We start from the raw sequence: 27,227 nt of genomic DNA, 5'->3' as shown, positions 1-27,227 counted from the left end.
AGGTTATTAATCCTCTAAATTTGAAATATTGATGATAACATAATAATTTTGATGATAACATGTTTGATTATGAGTTAAATATGTTATCACTCTAAATTTATAGGGAAATTTTTACCTTACTAATGTTAAACATTAATTAGTTCAACTAAATTTTTTTAAAATTAATCTGTTACTGTAACTACTAATTACTATCGAGATATAACTATTTAAATGCTCAAAATTAAAAATAATATTTTTTAAAAAATGACATGTGAACAATTATTATAATAATTTGTCACAAAATTTCAAAGTATTTTTTTTTAAGAGTTTGTATACAATAAATTTTTTTTTTTATATTATATCTCAAATCAAAATATAGTACTAATTTCACGTGAAAGTTTATGTCATTTGTCATAACATAATTAGTTAAATTTTAGTTTAATTAAGTTAAAAACTAATTTATACTTGCTCAAATATTTGTTATTCTCGAAATAAATACTCTCGAGATATATAATTATCTTATTTGAGAATAATAACTATCTATTGATACTTATTTATTTTTATATTTGTAAATGTATCACTTCAAAAAAATAAAAATAATATTAATTAAGTGTGAAATAACAAAAAAAACCAACAAAATTATTTAATCATACCTAACATAAAAGATAATATAAATGTCACGTAAAATATAAATTTATTTCATCTACAACTATATAATATAATTAATTAACCTCTTAGTTTGATAAAAGTTGAAAAATAATTTATACTTAAAACATTTGTTATTCTCGAATAAATACCTTCGATTGTACAAGATGTACGTTCTCTTATTTGAGAATGATGAACCCTCTGTTCGAACTCATTTACTTCTACTTAAATATATGTATCCCTTTAAAAAAAAAATAATTAAATAATTGTGAAATAATAAAAAAAAAGAATAAAAATCCAGTTTATAGGATATTAACGTAAACTAATTGGGCCTAATTAGTATCTTCATTTCAAGGCCCATATAATATATAAAGCTTCTTATGGGCCTAAAAATTCATAACGGTCCAAATAACCACCTGCACAGTATCTGTCGTTTGTTTATTTATTATGTACTCCACCACTTCCAACTGACCAGACAGTCTTCACTGCCCGGTGCCTATTAAAAGTATTTCTTCTCCGAGAATTAAGTACATTTCTTATCTTTTCTTCTATCTCGAGAAACTCTGAAACAGAAACCACGAGCAAAACAGAACGATGTCGTATGTGCCTCCACACCTGAGGAACTCAAGCTCAACCTCCTTCACCAAATCCTCCTCTCTAAACCTAGACTCGTTTGATCAATCCAAGCTCTCCTGTTCTTCCAATTTCCATTTCAACAACTCCTCTTTTACCAATACTACCGTTGCTGCTGCTGCTTCTTCGTCTTCGTCTTCTTCTTCTGCTTCCTCTTCTCCTCCCTCCACATTCTCAAATGGATATCGTCGGGTGTCCAGCATGCCAACGTCGGTGAGGGCTCTGCATGTTCCCGACCCTGTTTTCCATCCGTGGAAACCCTCCGACCGAGTTCTCCGCTTGACGCCTGAGCAGGTTCGGCTCTTTCACTCTGAAATGCTTTCTAGTTTGCCTTTGTTTTGGAGGTCTTCTATCCTTGCGCGAATTTCTGCTGTTCTTGTGTTTATTGTGTGTTTATGTTCATCGGCTTGTATTGATTTGTCCGAGAGGTTGTTAACTTGTCATACTTTAATTGTATTTTCTTCATTGTGGTTGGACTCGCGTCTGTATTTCCAAAGCAGGTATTCCTATTAACGCATTTTCTTTTCGTGTAAATTTTGGAATCTTAGAATGAAGGTTGTTTATCGATGAATTTCCCTTTTTTTATTTGAAAATTTTCCTAAAAACAAATGGTGTCTTCTCGTTCTATCCATTTGTTATATTGATATTCAAATCTGGATCCCCCTCGTTAGTCTTGTTTCCAATTTTTCTTTTATTTTTCTTGCAGATTTTTTAGACAGTAACATTAAGTTTGAAATTTTATTCGTTATTGTTACCATTGTATTGTGTCGACTAAGTCTGATGTTCCTTAATCCGAAATGAACAGTGCTAGTAGTGCACCAAGAATCTCTCCAGTGTATTGGTGTAACACCGCAAACGATTAAATCAGCAACTTAGATTGAGAGGGGAGAGATTAGACCAGCCATTTAGGGAAATAAGGGTAGTAAAAGATTACCTCTCTTGGGATTCAATTGTATTTATAGAGACTAATCATGGGGAACAGGTAACATGTAAGGACTAAGGAGGGAGGTTTTTTCTGATTCAAGTGGCTCCTCTTAGGTGTAAGATTACTCTGTCACTGATAAATTTTGGGGTATGAGCTGACATTATGGGATCTTTGGAATCAAAGATGTTAGTTAATAGGAGTTGACTTCTAAACAGATTTGACATCTATGCCTTTAGCATTCTGCTAAGATGGATGGCATAGATTCTTTTTATATGTAGGGCTGATCCGAGGCCTTTAGGGGCCAGGCCAGGGTTTGATGCCTGAGCAGATGACTGGGATGTATGATGCAGGTAGTATGAGATCTACCGAAATGCCCTTTGGTTGGATATTGATAGGCATGTATAGGCTGGGAGTTGTCTCTTTAGACACGTGGTGTTGGTTGGGGAGCTGGGTGTAGCAGTCGTATCACTAGTCACCTTCTAAAATTGTCAACAACAAATGGAGGTAGATCAAGTCACTTCTCCACAAATAATGCCTTGAGAAGGCGTCAGGCACACAAGGCCTACTCCCACCCCACTTTTTAAATTGAAGGATCTGGCGGTGGTGGGTCATCTTTGGAACGTGTGGTGTCTGATCACAAGATTGCAGCCTTTGTTTCACTTGTCAAGGATGATGTGTTAGGTCTTTCTATCATTACTTAACCAAGAATGACTCCGTAGAGACCAGTTTTCTTTTCCAGCAAATCTGGAAGGTGAATGCTCCTCTTAGAGTTGCTTCCTCTGTTTGAAAAGTAGGACGTGGGCGTATTCTTACCATTGACAAGCTAATGAAAAGGGAAAAGATTATGATGAATGATTTTTTTCTATGTAGAAGGGCAGAGGAGTCTCATAATCATATTTTGGTTTGGTGCCCACTTGCGTACAAGTTATGGACCATGGTAGATGGGTTTCTAGGGATTCGTTGGGTAATGACTAGTCCTATTAGGGATGAAATATGTGAGAAGAAATATGTGAGTTTCATTTTCCTTGCTATATTTTGGGTGGTGTATAAAAAAAGAAACAAAATACTGTTTAAGGTGGTAGAAGATGATTTTGATAGGGTTAGAGATAGATGGTTTTAGACCCAGGATTTTTTGGTCATAGGTCATTCTTTGTATTTTATAAGGATTATTGGGACTTTGAATGATCCATTTTGATTGACATGTAAATGATTTTGTACATGGGTTGTCATTCCCTTGGTGCCCGTAATTAATGATCCATACCAATTTTTTATTTAAAAAAAGATATGTATTGGTGCAGGAGCAGTATTCCTAAAGACCTTTGGAATTTTGCGTAGGATAGTTAAATATCTTTATACGAACTTGAAATGGGTGTTCTGATCATCCTAATCTCATGTTTTTATTCCAGACCGAAGAGGTTCGTTCTCGGCTCAATGTTGATGTTACTGTAGCTTCAGGCTCTCCTTCTGCTCCTGCACCGATTGAGTCTTTTGCGGACATGGTAAATATGTATTTAGCTGATGAGAACAAGCGCTTTTTTGGTTTGAACTGTTAAGTACTGGTTATGAGTGAATGAAACTATGGACTTGCACTTTTTGCAGTGTTTGCATCCAAGTATAATGAAGGACATAATATTTCATGAATACACCACACCAACTTCAATTCAGGCGCAGGCCATGCCAGTAGCTCTTAGTGGAAGGGACCTGTTGGGTTGTGCTGAAACTGGTAGTGGCAAGACTGCTGCCTTTGCCATTCCAATGATACAGGTCCTTGGCCATGATAGATGATCCTATATTATAATTATCATAGTTATCTTTTATTATGTTGCCGCTACCTGATGATCTTTCTTCACATATATTTTTCTTAATTTCTCATGCAGCATTGCTTGGCTCAATCTCCTGTTCAGCGTGGTAATGGACCTTTGGCACTTGTGTTGGCTCCTACTAGAGAGCTTGCACAACAAATAGAAAAAGAGGTAAGATAGCTATATTTCAACCAAAGAAAGTTAGTCACTCTGTTACGCTTTTGTTCTATGCTTTCGGAGTAGCTGAAAATTTCTAGCTTCTCCTCTATTACCTTCACGACCATTCTCCTTTTTAAAGACAGCCTAGTTTATTCAGTTTTAGATTATCCAATTGCAAGGGTCTTGATGTATGGCAAGCATTATTTTCTGTACAAACTTGATCTGTTATCCTTTTTTTTTTCTCCAGAAACCAGTGAGTTGTTCTAAGTATCATCATGTTGAGTAATAGAACAGTGCCTTTTCAGGTTAAAGCTTTTAGCAGATCTCTGGAATCTTTCAGAACTGCAATTGTGGTTGGTGGAACAAACATCGGTGAACAAGTGAGTAATTTGGTCTTTTAGTTTCTCTTAGTTGTTGATTGACTTCTCCAGATAGCTTCTTTATGTCAGAATCATCTTGTCATTCTCAATGTTTTGCTTACAGTAGATCCCATACTTTACTATCAGAATCTGAAGATTCTTTGTGGTTTCACCTAATTTTGATAATCTGTTGTTTCTGGATGCAATTATAGAGATCTGAGCTTCGGGCTGGAGTGGATATAGTGGTGGCTACTCCTGGAAGATTTATCGACCATTTGCAGCAAGGCAACACTTCCCTTTCGAGAGTTTCATTTGTTATTCTGGATGAAGCTGATAGAATGCTTGATATGGGGTTCGAACCACAGATAAGAGAGGTATATATCATCTCAAGTTTGTATGTATCTGTATGTGTTCTAAATGCAGCTAACCTGGGGCCTGACTGACTGATTATTTCAAGTCGCATGATTATTTTCTTAAAAAAGTAAGACAAAGAGGGTTTTAATCGTATGTTTTTCTTTAGCTAAAGAAGATTTATGAGGAAGAAAGAGGACAAATACAATGTATACACAGAAGATAATGCTTCTCCGTAAGGAATCCTAAAACGAAAGAGAAAAAGAAAAAAATCATAACAAAGCGACACCACCCTAGGAGCTATAAATAATAGCATTCCCAACTAAATGAGATGCTGAAATACTAGTATTATGACAGTATCCATTCACTTTAGCCCAAAGGATAGCTAAAAAGGTAGCTCTGTCCGATAACTCATGAAAAAATGTGTGATAGTCCTTAAAGATCTGACCATTTTGGGAAAGCCACAAACACCATAAACCAGCGAATACGGCCCCTTGCCAAAGTCTAGTCGGATATTTCTGTTACATGAACCCACGATCCACTTCCTGAAGGACAGGCAACTTGTTGTGGAAGCAAAATAAACTATAACATTCTTCTCTCAAGAGAAACAATGACAATAATGAGGGAACTCAATGCTGGGGAGTTCTTTTTTCTTTTCCTAGCTCCCTTTTGTGGAGACTGGTGAAATCTGCACTACCACACTCCTCAATTCCTTAACAGATGAATTCTTTAGCTTCTTGTAAACATAACATTTCCCAGTGGGATGGTTTTCCTTATCTTTGAAAATGCTTTTCCGCCTCTTGACCTATAACATAGAATTAAAAGTAACCTTATCCGGTTACCAAAACTAAGTTATCATCAAATTCTTTATGCATGGTTCATTTCATACCTGAAATATACATGTTTTTCATTTCATACCATACAACAGGTAATGCGGAACCTTCCAGCAAGGCATCAAACTTTGCTGTTTAGTGCAACCATGCCTGTGGAAATTGAAATGCTAGCGCAGGTAAGATCTCCCGCTAATTTTTGGACTCTGTTTGCTTGTATAAGCATTCTTCAAAGTTATTGGATAAAGAGTAGCTTTATTATTTTTTACGTTACTGAATTAGATCTGCCATAATGGGTGTGGCTTTTAATGTGTATATCTTTTAATCTGAATTAATGTAAATGTGGACATAATATTTTGAATTTGTCATGTGGATTTATGAGTGTGCATATTTCTCTGCATGATAAGCATAAAGTATTCTGCTGTCAGTAATTCATTTAGATCTGCGATTTAATGTGATTGCATATTTCTAACCAACTAGTTCTTGGTTGAATAGTGAATACTTCTACCAATTTCTATGAAGATGTGGATTCAAATTGTAAGTTGTGTATCGAGTGTTATCCTAGGAGGTTGTCGTCACTTGTGTTCTTGTTTGGAGTTTGTGTTATTATTGGTATGCAGGTGCTACCTAATTAGTGCAATGTATGAATTTTCACTCCAAAAAAAAAAATATTTCTAATTACATATTTTCATAAGTTTTAGTCACCCCTGTTAATTAGGAATGCATATGACTTATTTCTTCCCACTTGAATAAACCACGGGAACCTGTCTTTTTATGCGTGATGCTTAGAACTTTCAAGTTTTCCATGGTTTTTCGGGCTTTAAAATACCAGAAATTTAATCCATTATATGGAAAAATATTTTTCCCAAAGTAATATTATACTTTTTTGTTTTATTTGGTAAAATTGAAAAGAAAATTCTCCAGCGAATCTTATTGCTTTATCAATATGCCAAGAAGTTTTACGTGTGATCTGGAATGCAAGTTTATGATCTGTAACTTCTGCTTTGTCTTATAGAATTTGTTAAACATTAAAATATGGAGAGGTAACTTTGAGAAAAATATCATTTTTATTGTATTTCCTGACTTATCTTCTGTGAGAATTTCTGCACAATTTTCTCTTCTTGCCTCATTTCAGGATTACTTGACCACTCCTGTACAAGTAAAGGTCGGCAAAGTGTGCAGCCCTACAGCGAATGTACTTCAAGTTTTGGAGAAAGTTTCTGAAAGTGAGAAGGTATACTTACCTCGACGTTTCAAGTAAATTTAGTTATGGGGTGGAGTTGCTGGCTTAACACTAATTTCTCTTCCGGTGTTTATTATGTTCTAGGTTGATCGACTTCTAGATCTACTTGTTGAGGAGGGATCTCAGGCTGAGAGATCTGGTCATCCATTCCCTTTAACCATTGTGTTTGTAGAACGGAAGGTAAAGCTTAATCTGGACATCCTTTAGTTAATATACTAGCTTCTTATGTGAATAATGTCTGTCTGTTCATTCTGTGCCAATAGACAAGTATTTATTTGTTTTCCAGCTACCTACTGCTCAAGCAAACCTCCAAAATTTTCAAGTGTGTAAAATTTATTTTTCAAATCAAGCCGTACAGAAGTTTTGTGTTCAAATGAAACCGGTACTTCTAAATTTTTTTTCAAATCAACCTTACCATATACTTCCATTTAGTTACCATTAAATCTTATGCCCATCTAGCTGCTGACATGGCACGTGGGCAGTTTTATTTAACCATTTAACAATGTGGCATCCGCATGTGCGGTGTGTTTAAATATATATATGTGAATATATATATAATATATGTTCTTCTCTCTCTCTCCAAACAGATTTAAGTATTCCTTTTCTGCACCTTCTCCTCTTTCTTTCCCCTCGCCATCGTACTTCGGGGGATTGAAATCCGCCTGCTTCAATAGCAGGCTAGTGTTTGCGTTCGGTTTTCTTTCCCCATTCATTCAGTAAGCTCGGCTGCTGGCAGGGTATTGAGAGAAACATTCGAGGGTTATTATTAGAATCTGGGTTGGGGATGGAAGACAAAGATGAGGAGCAAGGGATGAGAGAAGGGAATCTGAGAGTGAAGGGTGTGGGGTGCAAGGAGAGAGAACCAAACACTAATTTTCCCTTTTGATCTTTGCACTAGAAAATTATTTTGTTGGTTATTTTTTTAAAAAAATCTCAAGTCATAAAGAAAGTTTTCTAGTTAAACAAACGCAAATTTTCTTCTAAGAATTTTGCATTTTGTTGGCATTGTCGTTTTGAGATTTTTTTTTAATTAAGAAAAAATCATGTTGAGTTGAAGATGGGTGATTGAAAGAGTTTATATATGAAATATCAGCAGGCTGAGAGTAGAAGAATGGGAAGTAGTTGAATAGAGAAGTCAAGAGAAGAGGACTGTTATGCTCTGGGGAGGACTGTTTGGAGAGAGGGAAGAGGACTATTTGGGGTGTGTTTATTTGTTGCCAATGTGGGATCCACATGGATACCATCTTGCCAAATGTTCAAGTGAAATTGTTCACATGCCATGTCAGGTAGCCACATAGCATAAAGTTTCAGTAACTAAACAAATGGTAAGGACTGTTTGAAAAAATTTTAGAGGTACAAATTTCATTTGAATGCAGGGGCTGATTTAGAATAAAGTCAAAAACTACATGGGCTTCTTATACATTTTAGCATTGTATATATTGTCCTATAAAAAATTTATATATTATCTAGTGTACCATAAGAGTCATTTTGTACGATGTACCTAATGTTCATGAAAAAATCACCTATAAAAAGTACCATCAGAGTCATTTTGTACGATGTACCTAATGTTCATGAAAAAATCACCTATAAAAAGTACCATCAGAATCATTTTGTACGATGTTGGTATATTTAGTGTGGAAATAAATTTTTCTTGTGAGCAACAAGGATGAGTGAAACAGGGTAGTTGCTGATGAAAATATGAGTTTTGCCATATCTCCTCTGGGGGACACAGCAGACAAGTCTCCTGGTACTTACCCCTCAGTGCTCACTTGGACCTAGATTTCTTGTTATAGCCCACGATTTGGTAAAGATAAAGTTAATTTATTATCCTATAAGCTGGAATCTTATCCTTCAAAAATTTGGTAGAATGTTATAATTCTTGAATGTGGGTATGCATGCAGACACGGTGCGATGATGTCGCTGAAGCTTTGGTAGCACAAGGTTTACATGCAGTCTCTCTTCATGGTGGCCGTAGTCAGAACGAAAGAGAATCTGCCCTTCGTGATTTTAGGAATGGCTCAACTAATATTTTGGTATTGTCCATTGCATTTCCATTGAGCTGTCATTCTACCACATGAAATCTTCACCATGACCGATAAAATGTATAATTTATGAGATAATTGGGCCCCTCTGTGCATTTCAGATTTTTTTGCGGGTCAATTCTTTCATTCTGTTTTCATATGTTTGGTTGCAAATTTAGATATTTATCATAAGGCTTCTATCTGTCTTTGATATCGTAAGGGTTTTATTGTTCCTTTTGTATTTTTCTAACATCCACGAAAATATAGCATCCTAATTTAGATTGGGAAGCTCATATGGGCTAGAAACTATTTTGCATACTTATGGAACCAGAGTAGTTTAAGGATATCCAGAACTGATCCATACCTTCCTCCATTTTGATTAATTAGTGTCTATGTGTATGGATTGAGCACTTTCAACAAGTCTAATTAAGACCTTAATGTGCAGGTTGCAACGGATGTTGCATCTCGTGGTTTGGATGTCTCAGGAGTTTCTCATGTTGTTAATCTAGATCTTCCAAAGGTATTTCTGGCTAACTGAATTTCTCAACCGAGTCTTTTCTGGAAGGTAACATTGTAGTTGCTTGTTTGAAAATTCAGGAATCTGTCTGGTTTTTAAGATGCCTTCTTCTATCAAGTCATGATACTGTTGGTATAATCTTATCGAATATGAAACTTTTGTGAGGCTATGACTGATGCATTTGGGATTTATTCATTGCCTCCCAACCTATGGTTAAGAGTCTTTATTGTGCCTTGATATGTTAGCATCTCCTTGGCCTGGTATTTTTAGTGTCCGTTGGTTTCTTTGTGAATTTCTAATCTGAGGCATATGTTATGGATGCCTCAACTATAGACCATGGAAGATTATGTACACCGGATTGGGAGGACAGGGCGTGCCGGTTCTATGGGCCGAGCTACTTCATTTTATGTAGATCGTGACATGGTACATTTTTCTGCATTTCTTTCCATTTCCATATCTTATGCGTTTTATGTAAGGATGACATTCAGTTCTATTTCGTTGATGTGGCTTTCTACTTTAGTTCCTGGTGACTCAAATAAAGAAAGCAATAGCAGATGTTGAATCTGGGAATACTGTGGCTTTTGCTACTGGGAAGGTACAAATAGAGTTCAACTTTTCAGGCATAATATCTGTTATAAGAATTCACATTTTCTAGCAGAACACTAGTATTAAGCCTGATTGCTGTGGCTTTTAGAAAGATTTTTAAAAAAGATATTTTTAATCTTAAATACCTCCTTTTCCTAATCAAAGATGTTTGGTGGTATTTAATTTCCAGGTTGCAAGAAGGAAGGAGAGAGAGGCAGCTGCTGCACAAAAAGAAGCAAGGAATGCCTTGTCAAAGTTGGCATTGATGGGACCCACTTCAATAAACATTGAAGACAAGTATAGGTTCATGATTGCACCCTCAAATGTCAAAAGTGCAGGTGCAGCAGATAGTGCTTGGGATGATTGATGTTCTTATTTGGTGTTTCTCAAAAGATTGATGATCACTACCAAGGGCTCCAAAATGATTGAAGGTTGGTGAGAATTTGCATCTTCCTGCTGCATATTCTGCTTTTTGTTATCTTCTTTTCAGCTGATCTATGTGAGAAATTAGAACTTGTGTAACACTTTCCCTGAATTTTTGTGCTATGCATGCATTTGCTTTGATTATGATTTCAGTAAGCTGCACTTATTAAAAGGCAACTCAATTTATAGGTTTTCACAATCCTGACTTGGGGTTTGAAACACAAAGAGGCTATACAGATGACAGGCTTGCTGTAAGTTGCTGTGTTTAATCATTTCTTGTGCTCCATAATTAACAATGTTCCACGAACAGTTTCTTGATGGTATTAGAACAGAGTTTGTAGAATCAGTTTACATGGTTTTGCTTATGTACATCTGTAGAAGACTTTTGACTTAGGAATTTGAAAAGCTTCTGCTGATTCTTGGCATCTCTAAGGCAGTCCGATGATGATTTGAATTTGACTTCATTTTTTATTTCTGCGGGAACAAGAGGAGAATTGTGTTAAGTAGGTTTTTTAGATATGCAATAAAAGCGGAGCTGAAGTTCGTGTGCTGTCATGGCAAAAGCTTTTGGTTGCTTTAAGTCGGTCTTGGCTTCTTGTTGCCAAGCAATTCCCATGCACCCTTTCAGGAGTAAGTTTCATTTTCCTGGTATTTGTTTGCTTTTGTTTTCACTTACATAATCATATAGTTGTTTACATCTTAACATGTTTAGATATGTATTTTTTATAATCAGAAAATTAATATGAAAACTTTTTGGTGTAATTTTCATGAACCTAAGAAAATACTCTCATCAACCAAACGTTGCCTGTAAATTGGAAGTAGATGTCTTTTGATTAAGAGGCACACTTGATTTTTGGTTATGGTCTACAGAGGAGCATTTAACCGGTGGATGGAGTTAACATTTTAAGTGGCACACGAGGTAGATATGTAGGTGAAAATTGTAACATTCATCCATAGAATGTGAACCGACGCCGATAGAAGAAAAGAAGAAAAAACAGGGACAAAAGATTGAACTCTTTCGGAACCAAGAATCTCTAACATTTCTTATTCAGCTTCGGAACCAAGAATACCTGATAAATTCTTAAAGGAGCAATTAAGCAATGAGAGAGGATAGAACAAGCAATACCAGTTATAAACAGATGATTGTTCTCAATTTTCAAAAAAAAAAAAAAAAAAAAAAGGAAAAATAGAACCAACCGTATGGAGGTCGGAAAGAAAGGAAATGCAACAGCTGGATTGCGGGTTGCATTTTACGAAAACGTTGTCGTTTTCACGAAAAAAAATGGTGGGCTGTCGGTTGGGCCGGATTTAAGAGGTTAATGGGCTTTTACGTTGGATTTTGTGGGTTCCGTTTGATTTGGTTAATGGGTTTCGTGTGTTGGTTTCGGCTTTTATCTGTGAAAGGATTCAAGGGAATGAGTTTAAATAGATGAACAAATGATAGTGTCTTTGGATTAAAAAAAAAAAGGCAGGTTTGCTAAAAAGTGTTAAAATTTTTTGTAAGTTCCATGGTAATAGAGACTACTAATTCAATGTATATAAAAAATTATTATTTATGTAAAATTAGAGTGTAATTAATTTGGGGAAATTTAAAATATGATTATTTATTTTATAAAAAAAAAAAACATTTCTTTTTCAAAAGGAAATTAAATACTTCCACTTGGAATGCCATTCTTTTACTTTAATCGTAATCGATCAGCCAATGACTCGAGGGTGAATATATAATTACCCCCAGAGTTCCAAGGTAATATCGAATTAACGAAATAGAATATTGCGCTTTCGTGTCTCTTCCTTCGAAATAGCAATTCCAGGGTTTGCCATCTTGCTCTTAGAATTGAAGGCAGCAGGGGGGTAAAGCTCCGGAGCATAATACTTTGTGGTGAAAATGGGAGGTGCTGGAATAGCTTCGGGATCAGGAGGTCTTTTCAAGTTCTTACGTCCTGGATTACGGCCACAATCCACCGATGTTCAGGCTGCTGCTATGTGGGGTGTTGCTGCTACCACCGCTGCCATCTGGCTCGTCCAGGTTTTCTCTTCCTTTCTTTTTCTTCCTGTATTTCCTTGTCATCCAACAGATCTCCGAAGATTTTTATTTATCCATCTAAATCGGATATGGATTGCTTGACTTTTCCTGTTGTATGGATTGAGTTCATTATTTCATTAATCATGACTTTTGTCAACGACTAAAGATTTCGTAATAAATGTTGATCTAGGTAAACGTAAAACATTGCAGAAACACAGATTCCGTCCTTGAAATTTTTACTGTGCGTTTTCTCTTCGCCATGCTTAGTGTATGTGTAGGATTAAACAGAAAATTGGTCGATTTTTAGTAGTTAATATAATATGAACGCTGATGAAACTCTTCGTATATTGTCAAAAACTAATTGTGATGAAACATGTATAGCTAATATTTAGTTTTGATTACTGTTGGTCCTGACAGAGATTGGTTAGGTGGAAATATTTAGAATACGTTTGGGACAAATAATTTCAAAGAAAAATTGTGAATTTCACTTATAAATCTATATTCAATCTTCTTCTCAAAAAAAAAAAAAAATCAGTGTTTAGAATGAGGGTACAAGGTAAATTTGCAAATAGAGTTTACTCTCTTTTTTGTCTTTGGGTTCCCAATTTTGGTATTTCCGTAGCAAAAGATCAAGAGATAAAATGTGAAACGAAAAGAAAAGAGAAGGTAGTCTTCGTATTCATATTCAGCTTTCCCATTCTCCTTAATAATCTTAACATAATCTGTTAAGGACTCGTGAAAGGGGCTTGGTTATTTCAACTGTTTCAAAGACGAAGTAAGGGAGTGATAATTTTTTTATTCATCTTGTCCTATGAGATACTTGGAATTTATGGTGAAAAACAAGCAGATGATGGATTCTAGGGAGCAAGGGATTACACATGATGTTGGACAGCTTGTGTTTGCTAGAAAGTGATTTTTTAAAAAAGGAATAGGATTGAATTGAAGAATCGGGGAGGAATACAGGAAACACTATGACGAGGGAGAAAGAACGAGAACGAGCAGAAGAGAACCAAGAAAAGAAACGGAGGCTGAGAGATAGAACGGGATAAAGAGGGAGAAGCAGAATATGAAGGGCAGAAGAAAATTAGAGAACACTTTAATTAAGGAAATCTCAACTTCAATGAAGTCTGTGTAGCCTTTATTTAGTCAATAACTAAAACCAAACAAGTTAGTATCAAAATCAATGACAAAGAGGTGAAAAGGTCTAAATCCTAATAAAATTGTAGAATTTCTAGAACTACGATTGCCTAAATATATAATGGTAATTACAGAAGTATCCTCAAGCACTAAAGTGATTGTAGCTTCTGGTCACTGTGCATCACGTTCTCTTTGCATCTGATGTTTCTAGTTGCTTAAGAGGATAAAAAGTTATATTTTGCAACAAGAATTATCCAGTACTCTGATATACAAACCTGGAGTGTTGAGCATCTGTGTAACTTTAGATGATGTACTAGTCTGTGTAATTCTCACCTTGTGCTTGTTTATGCTTGTCCTGGTTTTCTGTTTGATTTTCCCCTGTATTCTTTTTACCTTCTCCCCATCATAATCTCTGACTACTGTGTTTCTTGGATTTGACAGCCATTTGATTGGTTAAAGAAGACATTTTTGGAGAAACCAGGAGGTGAAGGGCAGTGATTTTGATGTGGGGATTCACCAACATAACAATTGGGAAAACCATAAATTTAAATAATGTTCATCTCTGTATCTTGTTTACTGTTTCACCGGAAGCGAAAAGGTTCATAACTTGTTTTCGTGAACATTTTCTTTGAGATCATAATGATGGATTTTGTTTTCTTATTTGCCAATTGATTGGAGAATAAAGTAAAAGTTTTTTTCCGGGTTATTTACTTGTTATTGCGTTATGTTTCATCATGTATTCGTGTGCCACACCATGAAAGATATGGCATGACACAGCATGAAACGAGATAAAACCAGAATTAGACATTAAATGAGAAACAGGTTCACAGCTTTTAGGTGATGTATGCGACATTTCTAGAGAAATAGAAGAAAATAAGGTATGCATGTTTCCACTGTCAATTATTACACAAGAAACAGAGGAAACTATAAGTAAATTTATGGAAACCAAATTCCCCTACCAGGCCTCATATGTTAGTACAACTTAATCTCAACCAAATGACTACTAATACAAGGATGCTGCAGTAACTTACATGGTTACCAACAAACGGAGGATCATAAGGACCAGGCCTCATATGTTAGTACAACTTAATCTCAACCAAATGACTACTAATACAAGGATGCTGCAGTAACTTACATGGTTACCAACAAACGGAGGATCATAAGGACCCAGGCCAGCCAACACCAAAGGCAGCCTTTTCTATTGCAAATACAAACAAGTAAAGATACAAACATATGCCCATATCACATGCTCATGATGCCAAAATTGGAACTCCTTTGTGTCCGATAACTGCCTGCCGAAGCCTGTTATACCCATTTCTATAGTGCTCCAGAGAGAAACAAAGCTGCCGGATAGCCTCCCGTTTTTCTTCTGCTGCTTCTGAAATTAATACACTTTGCCTCTTGATCTCTTCCTCAAGTTCCTTTACTCTTGATCTCAACTCTTCTATAAGTTTTCGTGCCACTTCACCACCGGCAATCAGCTGTACGTGCTCCATATGTAATTGATGCAAATGCTGATCCATTTCATCAATTCGGTTATCTCTGGAACTCATCTCTGATTTCAGTGAAACAATTTCCTTGTTAAGCGAATCTCTTTCAGATTTTAAGGCAACAAGGCTTTCATTTAAGTTTTCAATGTGATTGCTTCTCTCAAGGATGTCGATTTCTAATAACTTGATTTCTCCGGTAAGCCTTTCCTCCATTTCTGTTTTATTGATTGTGATCTTCCTAATCTCATCCTCTAAAGAACGGCCACGTGATTCCCACTCCCTAAGCTGCTGCTCCAAATGAGTTCTCTCCTCTAACAACTTGGATATTTCAGCTTTAATCTGTGCCTTCTCTGGAAAGATTTTCTGCTCAGCATCAGATACTGCTATATTCAAATCCCTGATTTCATGATCCCTGTCTGACAAACTAGTTTTTAGCCTTGTAATCCTTTCTTGTAGCTTAGAAGCCTCTCGTTTCTCCACATTCAGTTTGTTTTTCCCCATTACGACATCTTTCTGGGCCGACTCGAGCTGATCCTGCAAGTTGCGGATCTTGTCAGAAGATTTGTTACTTTCAAGTTCCTGTTTCAGCCTAGCAATTTCTTTCTCTGAATCCTGAAGGCTTTCTTTTGCAATCCTCAGCTCTTCCACCAATGCCTGAATCTTGCCTTCTTCATCCTGTGTTTCTCCTTCCAAACTGCAAATCGTTTGTTGAACATCATTCACTTCTGACGATTCAGTATGAGCATGAATGCCATTGGTGGTTTCAGATGATTTATATTTTTGGAGCTCATACTTCAATCTAGCAATTTCTTCCTCTGAAACCTGTATCTTTTCATTAGCAGTTTTAAGCTCCTGCTCATAAGCAGCAATTTTAACATGAAGATCAACAAAACTCTCACTTTTCACTCTTCTCAATGAGCCATCTTCACCTTCTTCCTGTTGCATCTGTAGTAGCTTTTCTTTTGCTTCACGAAGTTCAATCTCCAATTCAATTATCTTTTTGTTCAGTGCTTGATCGCCACCGTTCCCCATTAAAATCGAGTAATTATTTACCGAGGAAGCATCAGATTCGGATTCAGAATCTGTTAGTGAAGATGATTCATCTCCTTCTTTTTGGTTAACATCAGAGCTGCTTCCACCAGATCCAAGGAAAACATCAAAACCAGCGGCTCGTGGACCAGATTTATGGCGAGTTATCCTTTGATCAGGAGAGGGCGAAGCAGAAGGGAGTTCAGAAACAATCTCAGAAATGCCTGAGCCCTGGGATTGGAGATCTGAAGGAATGTTTTTCTTCAATTCTCCTGTCACATGATCATAACGCTCTGCCAAAGACCGGTACATGCGGTAAAACTCTTCAACAAGGGCAATCAATTCTGGTCTCTTCTGATAATACATCTCAGCCTTTTTAGCAAATGAATCTCCATCTTCTTCTATCAGCTTCAACATCCGCTTGACACTCTTGTCCATCTCTGGTGTCAGGGATCGTTTTGTCATTTTCTTACTCAGCATTTTGGAGATTAATAAAATATAACATCAAAAACTTTTTTTGTAATGTAAAATTCAGAAATTGGAACCTATTCCCGCTGGGTTTTTTGGCAGAAGAACTAAGAAATGGGAGAGGCTAACCTAGCTGGACAATTGGATGTGGAATTACCACACCCGTTGTTTGAGGTTGAGAGAAGAAAAAGTGTTTAAAAGTATTTATCTCTGCCCATATTTACCTATATACAAATATAACCTCGGCCAAATTTAGAATGTTAAACAAAAACCTTCATGCGGATAGATTAAGATATGCTATAATGTTTGGTAAAACAGAAATGTTTCTCCTTTAGATTTGGTTAAAACCTATATGGAGGTTTAAAAAAAGAAAGAAAAGAAGAAAAAAGAAAAGAACTTAAGTGCACCGAAACGTTAGCCATTGAAAAGGTTATGTCCTTACCTTCAAGATTCTCCGCAAGCCATTTCGAATTTTTAGGACTAATGTGACTATCCCACCACCAGGAATGTGATTTTCTCGATTCTAATCTTTTCATACTCTTCTTTGATCCGGTCTAAACAAAGAACAAAGTACCATTATAGGGTAGACCAAATCAATGTTCAAGTGTTTTGTTAAAACACCATGTAAGAGGATAAATACAAACACTAGAACTAGGAAATTATAAAGATGTTCAGCTGAAAGATAACAGCTCCTTTGTGTCATTGGCAAAATTTTTAGAATGATCAATGCAAACATTCTATATATTTCATCCTCGTCAGACACAACTTATGGTGTAAGTATGCACCCTTAAGACAAAATATACAGCCGGAAGAAAGAATCTATTATGGGTGAGATTGTTTCTTACCACCAGATTGTCTGATAACATAATTAAATAAATAAACAATAATCATTTCAATTTACCATGAATGGGGAAGTTAAGGGGAACATACATATAACTGTAACAATGATAGGAGATCAAGAATCTATCCATAGTTAAGATTCTAAAGCATATGTGTGTATGTAGATATTATATATATATATATATGTGTGTGTGAAACATTTGTCAAAACAAAAATTATTCGGGAGTCATCATGCCTCGAGGTCAATTTCTTCTTTTATTTTTCTAACATTTGATAATAAGTTTTTAAATTTAATGCATTAAAAAAACATACTAAATTATATGGTTAAGTAATCACTACCATCATCTAGTTATCTGTTACTATACATTATCAAGTGATCACTCCATAAATCACTAAATTAATATACAAAATTCATAATGCCTCCGAGTCAACCATTGAAGCTTATTCTGGTATTACCTCCGTAGCGGCCATTGACAAGGTGGTGAATGGAGAAACCTGCAAATGAGAAGGCAAAGCCAAAAAATCAGATTGAACTTATCCAATATTACAATATTTTATTATACGAAAAAGTCAGCTTAGGCCTGGATTAAATGAATAATATAATTGAAGTAAACATCATTCAGTTGATCTGAATTCGGATCATGGATTTGTGGGGGCCCAAAACAAAGCCCATTTAGGATCCGGGAAGTTAAAAGCACGCACACGAAAAGCGCGGGAGGGATCAGGATTCCTCGAAGTGATAACATATGAGACAAAGATATTATTATTAAAATAATTTTCAGAAATTTATCTGAATTAGCGGGAAAATTGACTCCCCTGTACAACTGTCAGAACGAGACGTCCAACTTCATCCACGCGTTTCCCTCTCCAAAACCAGGCGTCTCATCAACTCAAACTCAGAATCCCCAAATCAAACTTCACCCAAAATTATCATCTCAAGAAACCAAATTTAAAAAAAAAAAAAAAAAAAAAAGTGAAAATCGAAGAAGATCAACTTGGCTTTCCGAAATAATTACACACTTTTTTGATTTGGAAGAAAAAAGAAAAGGATGTCGGTTCACAGGTCAGGGACAGAGCGATCCGACTGTAAATCGGGCCATAAAACATTATATATAGATGCATGTAAGAAGACAGAGAATCGGAGATCTTACTCAGAAGAGGAATAGAGCTTGAACTGATTGATGATGGGAGCAACAATCCACTTAGACGAAATGAACAGCGAGGTTTCCCTCAGATTCAACGACACAAGCGCTTAAACAGAGAGAGAGGGAGAGAGAGAATGGGGAGAGATGGTTGTAAGTAAGCTCAGCACCAAAAAGGAGAGAGATGGGAAAGAAAAGATGAGTTATTTTTTATATCAATCACGGCCTCGCCTCTCACATGAACTCCTTCAAAAAGTCAACACCCTTTCTATTTATTTTCTTATTATTTACTCATTACTTTTTACCATTTATTAAATAGTTATAAACAACCTTAATTATTTTGTTATATTTACTAAAAATAAAAATATTTTAAAAAAACAAAAAAATTAGTTGAGAGGACGTCCAAAATAACATCATTACTTTGGTCGATTTGACCATATTAGCCCTTGCTTTATTTATTATGAATTCTATGTCCCGTAATTTTCACAAAAAATAAACCTTTTTTTTAGAAATTAAGAAACGTACCAGAACAAAATAAATAAACTATACGTACGTAGATATTTATAGAAAAGGGCATTATTGGTCACGTCGCCCATGTTGTTTCCAAATCCCAATAAATACACAATTTATAGTTTACCGAGTGGAGGTGGAACACCCCCATTTATTTATTTTTAGTATTATTATTTTTTTATAATTTCTTTACTACATTATAAATTACAAATTATAAACTAAAAATAATACATAGTTGTTAATAACTAAATTATGTATTGTTAATTATATATCTAATAAAAATGTCAATCACTCAAATTTTAATTAGTTAATAATGTATGTTTAATTATTAACCAGCGTTGGTGACTCAGTTCACACCTTAATAACAGCTATTATTCTGCCATCTGTCTTCTCTTCTTTTATTTATTTGACGCGGCATTTTTTATATATTTTTTTAATTTTTCTCGTCAACTTTAATTAATTTTCTTAATTCTTACATATCCTTGTTAATATAAAAATACCGAGATATGCCAATTCACACTCGTACATGCATACATTAATTATGGAAGAATTATTTTATTTTATTTTATAATGTTATTTAATCATAATTTAATTGACTTGATCTTTTAAGAATTTAATTAATAACATCATATTAAATTAAATTTTGCAGATAAATCAATGATAAAAAAAATTTGTGCAATTTATTTACTGACCCAGAGATATATATATATATATTTAAGAAAAATAAAACAAAAACCCAGAATAAATTGCAATCCTATTAATATATAAGATTGTAATTAAGAAAAGATTATTAACTATGATAATTATTTTAATTATTATCAAAGATTTTATTAAGTAAATAAACTCCGAATTCAGCCCGATTAAAATCGTCGGATGAGACAAAATTATTGGTAGAGAAACGAGAAAACGACACGTGTACTTTCATTAACGGAAATGCGGAGATTAAACGTGAAGCAATTTGGGGGAAAGCAGGGCGGGTAAGGCAGACGATGAGTGGGATTACAGCAAAGGCGCATTTCGCGTTAGTACACGGCGCGTCCCATGGCGCATGGTGCCTGGTACAAGATCAGGTCTCTCCTAGAAGCCGCCGATTACGACCTCACCTGCCTCGACCTCACCGGCGCGTGCATTGATCATACAGACCCTAACACTGCTCTCACCTTCCAACACTACAACCGTCCTCTTTTCCACTTCCTCTCTAATTTGCCCTCCGGCCACAAGGTCAGTATCCTTGATATCTTCTCTTTCTAATTTTGTAACTTCATGATCGTTTCATGTGAATTTTTTTGCAGGTGATACTGGTAGGTCACAGCGCAGCAGGTTTCGCATTGACATATGCTCTCTGCAACTTCACTAATCAAATTTCCATGGCAATCTACGTTGCCGCTTGTTAGTCGAAAAACGAAGAGCTTTGAAGTAGGCTCTGCAGAACAAACTTAGAGAGAGAGTTGAGGAGAGAGAGAGGGCAGCAAAACAGAGCAAAAACCTGCAACTGACTCTGTTTTGCTGTTTTCTAAGAGGAGTTTCACTTTCTATTTTTTTGAGAGAAGAAGATAATTGATCTTTTTATTTCAGCATATATATAGAGATATCGATTACAAGTGATCAAGTCAAATCATCCGAAAAACATGCATACACGTCTCGTGAAGTTTACGTATCCTACTGTGATATATCTTCTCGATAGATTTCCTTCCTTTTGAATTTAAACTGAACAGATAAAAAAGTCATTAATTTTAACACTCCCTCTTAATGACTTTTTCCACCAACCCCTATTTTTTATCGCAAATCCTCAAATTTAGCTTTAGACAGGACCTTGGTTAGAATGTCCGCAAGCTGATCATCAGTGGAGCAATGTATCAGCTTGATTTCTTGATTCCTCTCAACCTCACGTATAGCATGATACTTAACGTTGATGTGTTTAGTTTTCCCGTGCATTACAGGATTTTTCGCAATGGCAATTGCAGACTTGTTGTCAACATACAACACTGTAGGTGATTATTCTTCCAGCTTTAGATCGTTGAACACCTTCCTCAACCAAATTGCTTGGTTAGTTGTTGTAGCTGCGGCTACATACTCAGCCTCAGCTGTGGATTGAGCCACAGTATCCTGTTTTTTAGATGCCCATGAAAAAACACCGGAGCCTATTTTGAACAAGTACCCAGTTGTGCTACGTGCATCTTCTACGCTTCCTGCCCAATCACTGTCACTGTAGCCGACTAATCCACCTTCTGGTCTTGCTTTGAATTGAACACCAAAATTCCAGGTTCCTTTCAAATACCTCAGCACATGTTTGGCAGCTTGTAAGTGTGATTCCCTCGGTGAAGCCATGAACCTTGAAAGTAAACTTACTGCAAACAAAATATCTGGTCTGGTAGCTGTGAGATACAGAAGGCTCCCAATTAGACTTCTGTAACTCCCTTCTTCAACTTGGCTACCTTTCTCATCCTTTGACAATTTCATATTGGACACCAGTGGTGTAGATACTGATTTATAGTGATTCATATTGAATTTATTTAGAATTCCTTTGGCATACTTGCCTTGTGAAAGAAAAATACCCAAGTTATTTTGATGAATCTCCATTCCCAGGAAGTAGGTAGCTTCTCCAAGATCAGACATCTCAAATTCATTTTCCAATTTCTGCTTGAACTCTATCATTTTCCTTTTGTTGCTGCCTGTCACCAGTATATCATCAACATATACTGCAGTGATAAGTTGGTCTTCATCTTTATTCACATACAGTGTATTTTCTGTCATACTTCTCTCAAACCCACAGTGAAGTAAGTATGTATTTAACTTATCATACCAAGCTCGTGGAGCCTGTTTGAGGCCGTATAGGGCCTTGTGAAGAAGATAGACGTGACTCTCCTTTCCAAGTTGAATAAACCCCGGTGGCTGCTCAACATAAATTTCTTCATTCAGTTTGCCATTCAAGAAGGTCGATTTCACATCCAAGTGCATCACACTCCAACCAAACTGAGCTGCCATGGCCAGAATGAGTCTAATTGTTTCATATCTGGCCACAGGAGCAAAGGTTTCTGTGTAGTCGATTCCTGGAAGCTGGGAATATCCCTTTGCCACAAGTCGTGCCTTGTGCTTGTTTGTTGTCCCGTCCGGATTGAGTTTCACTTTGAACACCCACTTTACTCCAATCGATTTTTTATTTGTACTTAATTTTACCAAAGACCAAGTATTGTTTTTGTCAATCATTCTGATTTCCTCTTACATAGCAAGTCTCCACTCTTGCTGTTGAAGTGCTTCCTCAACAGATGAAGGTTCTTTTGAGGCAAAACTGCACCTTTCATAGGTGTCAGCCAGACTTTTCAATTTTATTCTCTCTTCTGCTTCAGATTCTTCATCTTCTTTATCTTCTTCATCATCGTCATCATTTTTACCATATTTATCATCTTTATCTTTCTGAGTTGAGATTGATACTGTCACTGATTTCTTTCCTTCTTCAAATGTGACACAGTCTCGTTCGACTTTCTGCTTCTCCCAATTTTAGTAGATGTGTTCATCCACCGTTACATTTCTTCGAATCATAAGCTTGTTGGTTCTCAGGTTTAGAATTCTGTATGCTTTTGCTTCAGTACTGTATCCCAAAAATATTCCCAACTCAGCCTTCATATCTAGCTTGGATCTCTTGTCATCCGAGACATGGCAGTAGCACACTGATCCAAGCACCTTTAGATACTTAGTTGATGGTTTGATGCCACTCCAAGCCTCCACCGGTGTCATCTGTTTTACAGCCTTTGTAGGCAGCATGTTAAGCAGGAACACAGCAGTGTTCACTGCCTCAGCCCACAAGGCTTTAGGCAGGTGTTTGTCAGCAAGCATGCTTCTTGCCATTTCCAGAATGGTTCTGTTCTTCCTCTTAGAGACACCATTTTGCTTAGGAGAATATGGTGCCGTGAGCTGCCTTTTGATCCCATTCTCAGAACAGAAATCATTGAATTTGCTGGAATTGAATTCAAGCCCATTATCTGTCCTTAGACACCTCAGTACGCTGCCACTTTCTTTCTCTGCTATAACTTTGAACCTCTTGAATTCACAAAAAATTTGAGCTTTATTCTGCAAGAAACAAACCCAAATCATCCTTGAAAAATTATCTATGAACAAGCCAAAATACTTGCAACCACTCATAGAGTTTTCTGTCATTGGACCACAAATGTCAGAATGGATAAGTGTCAGCTTCTCTTTTGCTCTCCAATCTGCTTGCAGAGGAAATGAATTTCTTGCCAATTTCCCCATCTGACATGCTCCACATACTATCTCAGTGACAGCAAAATTTGGGAAGTCCTTGGTTAGACTTTCCTTCTGCAGTTGTTGTAGCCCAGCCGCATGAAAATGCCCAAGGCGCCTGTGCCAAATCTCGCCTTCAGTTACAGAGGCAACACTGGCTCTTTCAACTACTTCTCTGAGTTTCAAGGAGTAGACTTGATTCTTCTTTTGGATGAAGGCAATCAAGCGATCCTCAGGATCATATATCCTGCGGCAGTTATCCTTGAATCCAACCGAGTAGCCTTGATCAGTCATCTGATTAACACTGAGTAGATTCTGTGAGAGGGTAGGAACAAAATTTACATCAGTGATAAATTTTTTACCTTCCTTGGTTTCAATGGCAATGTTGCCTTTGCCCTTGATGGTTTCCAGCATGCCATTTCCAAGTCTTACTTGGCCTGTTGCTGATTTGTCAAGTGACACAAACATGGCTTCATTCTTGCACATGTGAGAAGTGCAACCACTATCAACAACCCAGAGGCTGTCGTCTTCCACTGTCAATTCACTTGAAGTAACAAGAATTGTATTACTTTGCTCACTGGATATCTCAGTGATATTTATATGTTGCAACTCCTGCTTAGATTGTGCCGCTTCCAGCTTTTGTTTTTGCCGACAGAACTTCTCCTTATGGCCCAGTCTTTTGCAGAAGTTGCATTGGATAGCTTTCTTTCCCTTATACCAGCATTCATTCTCAAAATGATTTGTGAGGGAGCAAATGCTGCAAGGAGGATACTTCTTCTGTTTTCTGAAACTTTGGTTTCCAGTTTGATTTCCTCCATTCCTTCTCCCTTGATACTGATTTGAAGGGGTAGCTTTGACTTGAGATGAGAATAAGGCTCCTTCAATAGGTACACGAGCATGCATGTTGACACGTTGCTCCTGTGTTTGCAGCTTATTGATTAGTTCAGCTGAAGAAATCTTATCAATATCTGCAAGTTCCTCCAAAGCTGAGATTTTAGACTCAAATTTTAGTGGTAAGCTTATAAGAATTTGTTCTACCACCCTTGATTCAGGAAAATCCTCCCCCAACAATCTCATTTTATTCACAATATCCGAGAGTTTGGAGGCATAGTCCCTAACTGACTCATTTTCCTGCATTCTGAGTAATGTAAATTCACTTTTTAACCTCAGTAGCTTGATCTTCTTGCTTCTGTCTCCTCCATCAAACTCTTCCTTCAGTTTCTCCCACGCTTCCTTAGGTGATTCATAGTTCATAATCCTAGAGAAAACCCTGTCCGAAACCGCTGAGAAGAGACAAGCAAGTGCTTTTGGTTTCTTGGTCTTCTCTTCCTCATGTCTTTTAATCTGGTTCAAGGTAGCAGTTTCTTGTAGTGGAGTTGGTTCGCTATCGTCTATAATAACGTCCCATAAACCCAGAGCTTTGAGGTGAGCTCTCATCTTTATTGCCCACATATGGTAATTTTCTCCGTTGAACTGCAGAGCAGGGGTAGTTCCTGAGGTTGCCATCGGGTTTGAGAAAATTTTTTTTGATTCACCTGATACGGGGGAGAACCAGGCTCTGATACCAGTTGTTAGTCGAAAAACGAAGAGCTTTGAAATAGGCTCTACAGAACAAACTTAGAGAGAGAGTTGAGGAGAGAGAGAGGGCAGCAAAACAGAGCAAAAACCTGCAACTGCCTCTGTTTTGCTGTTTTATAAGAGGAGTTTCACTTTCTGTTTTTTTTTAGAGAAGAAGATAATTGATCTTTTTATTTCAGCATATATATAGAGATATCGATTACAAGTGATCAAGTCAAATCATCCGAAAAACATGCATACACGTCTCGTGAAGTTTACGTATCCTACTGTGATACATCTTCTCGATAGATTTCCTTCCTTTTGAATTTAAACTGAACAGATAAAAAAGTCATTAATTTTAACATTTTATGGAAAAACCTGGATCTACTAGTTCAGGTTTATCAAATCGATCGCTCCTCTGTATGTTAATAGTTAAGTCATTCGCTACATACAGTATTGATAGTGTAATATATTGCATATGCTAAAGGGGGAAAATTCAGGAAGAGAAAAATCGCTCGTGGATTTTTTTCGATTACACATTCGGTTTGAGCTAAGATCAACCTCCAACAGGTGTCATCATCAAAAAGGAATGTCAACGACAATTCTTCTATAATTTGAGCCCAGTTGAGGTATCAACAACCCTAAACCCTAAAGTAATAAAATAAAATAAAATAAAATTAATTAAATCATCATGTATATGTATAAGATATAGGATTGGACATTAGCCTTAATGTTGGTACGACCAGCACCAGCAAGTGCACTGCGAGGAGCTCCGCTGCCAGAAACACCAGAGGCGGAAGGTGTGCCGCGTGTGTATATAAAGACATTGCAGGATCGAGCGGTTGAGCCGAGCAAGCAACAAGAAATGATAAGTAAATGGCCTCCTGCTCTGGTATTTGATTTAGACAGCCATCAATCCCCATTTTTCTCCACCCCATCTGCTCTCTTTGCTTTCCTGCTCCAAGCTGCTGCTTCTTTAAACTCAACTTAATAATAGTTACAATGTGAATGCTTCCTCCAACAATGGTATATTATACATATATATATATATATATATGCATTATGTTTGTAGAAATAATAATTTGAAATTATTATATGAGTCTTAGATTACATATAGATTATTGAAATTATTAAATAAATCTCACAATTCATATGCTTATTAGAATTTCTAAGCAATAAAGTATTGAGTCTAGTAATTAATTTAAAAATATCTTTTGGGTATTATCTCACTATTAAGAATATTTAAGATGTATCTCTTGGTTTGATTGTTGTACCTATAAATACCTCCTTCTCTACTGGGCATTTGAAAGCAAGCAAAGAAAAAATTCTCTCTTTATAATTTTCTTTTCTCCAATAAAGAACAAAGCATTATCAAAGTAAAATTCTTTAAAGTTGAAAGAAGAGTGTGGACAATTAAAAGATGACCAACAATGTAGTTTCTTTCTTCCAATTCACTCAGTCTCATAAAGGAGGATTATGAAAGATGGTGTTTGCTACAATTGAGTAATGTGAGGCTCAACTTTTGGTAAAGATAAATTTGAATATTTTTTAAAATTATTATAAATTTTATTAGAAATGGGATCAGACACTATAAAAATTAAAATTGATTGATCGTGTTTTAAAAATTTTAAATCCGAAATGATTGAAGAGTTGGAAAGATATTAGACACACATTCTTTGATGTAATTTAGTTAATTGTGATATTTAATTATTTATTTATATTATTTTTTAATTTGTCATTATAATTTTTTTGTGTTTTTTTTTATTTTTTTTTCTTTCTCTTCTTTTATTACTATATAGTATTATCTTTATGATGACGCGTATGATGTGTTACATACATTTATAATTAATTATTATGTTATTTGTAAAGCATAGGGGATGAAAATTTAAAATAAACTAAAAAAACATAGTGTTTTATTTGACTTTTGTTTTCTAGAAGTTTAGTGCCTTTTTGGCCAGATTTTTCATCTATTTTGTTATTAGAAATTAAAGTATATATACGTTTTAACAAACACAAAGTAGTTATTTTTTGTTTGGTATTTAAATTAATGTAAGTCTCATTTAAATTTTGGCTTCAACTCTAACTCAATAAACTAATTATTGCTTTACCTGAATGATTTATATGTTTATCTTTTTATTAGAGTCGAATCATATTTTCATGTGTTTCATTTAGAGATTATATGTATTTTGTTATAACTAATATTTATGTATCATTTATTTGATCACTATATGCGTTCTTAATTTTGATTATAACTCTCTCCATAACTTATAAATCTGAAAAGATAATTACCGATAAATTGTTTTTCTACCTTTTGACATCA

At 35.8% G+C, this 27,227-nt stretch overlaps 2 protein-coding genes and 1 long non-coding RNA gene across 4 annotated transcripts; 1 reads left to right on the top strand and 2 right to left on the bottom strand.

Moving 5' to 3' along the window:
• The first annotated feature begins 1,089 nt into the window (after positions 1 to 1,089).
• On the top strand, positions 1,090 to 11,027 carry LOC110823708 (DEAD-box ATP-dependent RNA helicase 20-like). Of its 2 annotated transcripts, XM_022054147.2 has the most exons (15): positions 1,091 to 1,551; positions 3,589 to 3,681; positions 3,782 to 3,946; positions 4,060 to 4,155; positions 4,449 to 4,523; positions 4,715 to 4,876; positions 5,782 to 5,862; positions 6,819 to 6,917; positions 7,011 to 7,106; positions 8,828 to 8,959; positions 9,393 to 9,467; positions 9,798 to 9,887; positions 9,985 to 10,059; positions 10,240 to 10,480; positions 10,662 to 11,027. In XM_022054147.2, the coding sequence occupies exons 1-14, from the start codon at positions 1,219 to 1,221 to the stop codon at positions 10,414 to 10,416; spliced, it is 1,749 nt and encodes a 582-aa protein (XP_021909839.1). In that variant the 5' UTR covers positions 1,091 to 1,218; the 3' UTR covers positions 10,417 to 10,480; positions 10,662 to 11,027. The 2 variants fall into 2 exon arrangements, with proteins under 2 accessions (XP_088070216.1, XP_021909839.1); XM_088214090.1 differs by lacking the exon at positions 3,589 to 3,681 and having other exon boundaries at positions 1,090 to 1,551.
• Positions 11,028 to 14,549: 3,522 nt separating this feature from the next.
• Positions 14,550 to 18,809, bottom strand: NET4B (Kinase interacting (KIP1-like) family protein). The gene is made up of 4 exons (XM_022054146.2): positions 18,611 to 18,809; positions 17,916 to 17,954; positions 17,062 to 17,173; positions 14,550 to 16,591 (listed from the first exon to the last, which is right to left on the bottom strand). Exons 2-4 carry the CDS (start codon positions 17,928 to 17,930, stop codon positions 14,883 to 14,885), a joined length of 1,836 nt encoding a protein of 611 aa, XP_021909838.1. The 5' UTR covers positions 17,931 to 17,954; positions 18,611 to 18,809; the 3' UTR covers positions 14,550 to 14,882.
• Positions 18,810 to 19,914: 1,105 nt separating this feature from the next.
• On the bottom strand, positions 19,915 to 25,421 carry LOC148268970 (uncharacterized). The gene is made up of 2 exons (XR_015817247.1): positions 25,271 to 25,421; positions 19,915 to 20,497 (listed from the first exon to the last, which is right to left on the bottom strand). It is a non-coding gene; the product is annotated as an uncharacterized LOC148268970 (long non-coding RNA).
• Positions 25,422 to 27,227: the final 1,806 nt, after the last annotated feature.

The sequence above is a fragment of the Carica papaya genome, chromosome 2 (assembly GCF_054855325.1).
Source record: "Carica papaya isolate Zhongbai chromosome 2, ASM5485532v1, whole genome shotgun sequence".
Taxonomy (NCBI): Eukaryota; Viridiplantae; Streptophyta; class Magnoliopsida; order Brassicales; family Caricaceae; genus Carica; species Carica papaya.
Note: the sequence above shows the minus strand (reverse complement) of the source record. Positions and strands in the feature narration are given on the sequence as shown.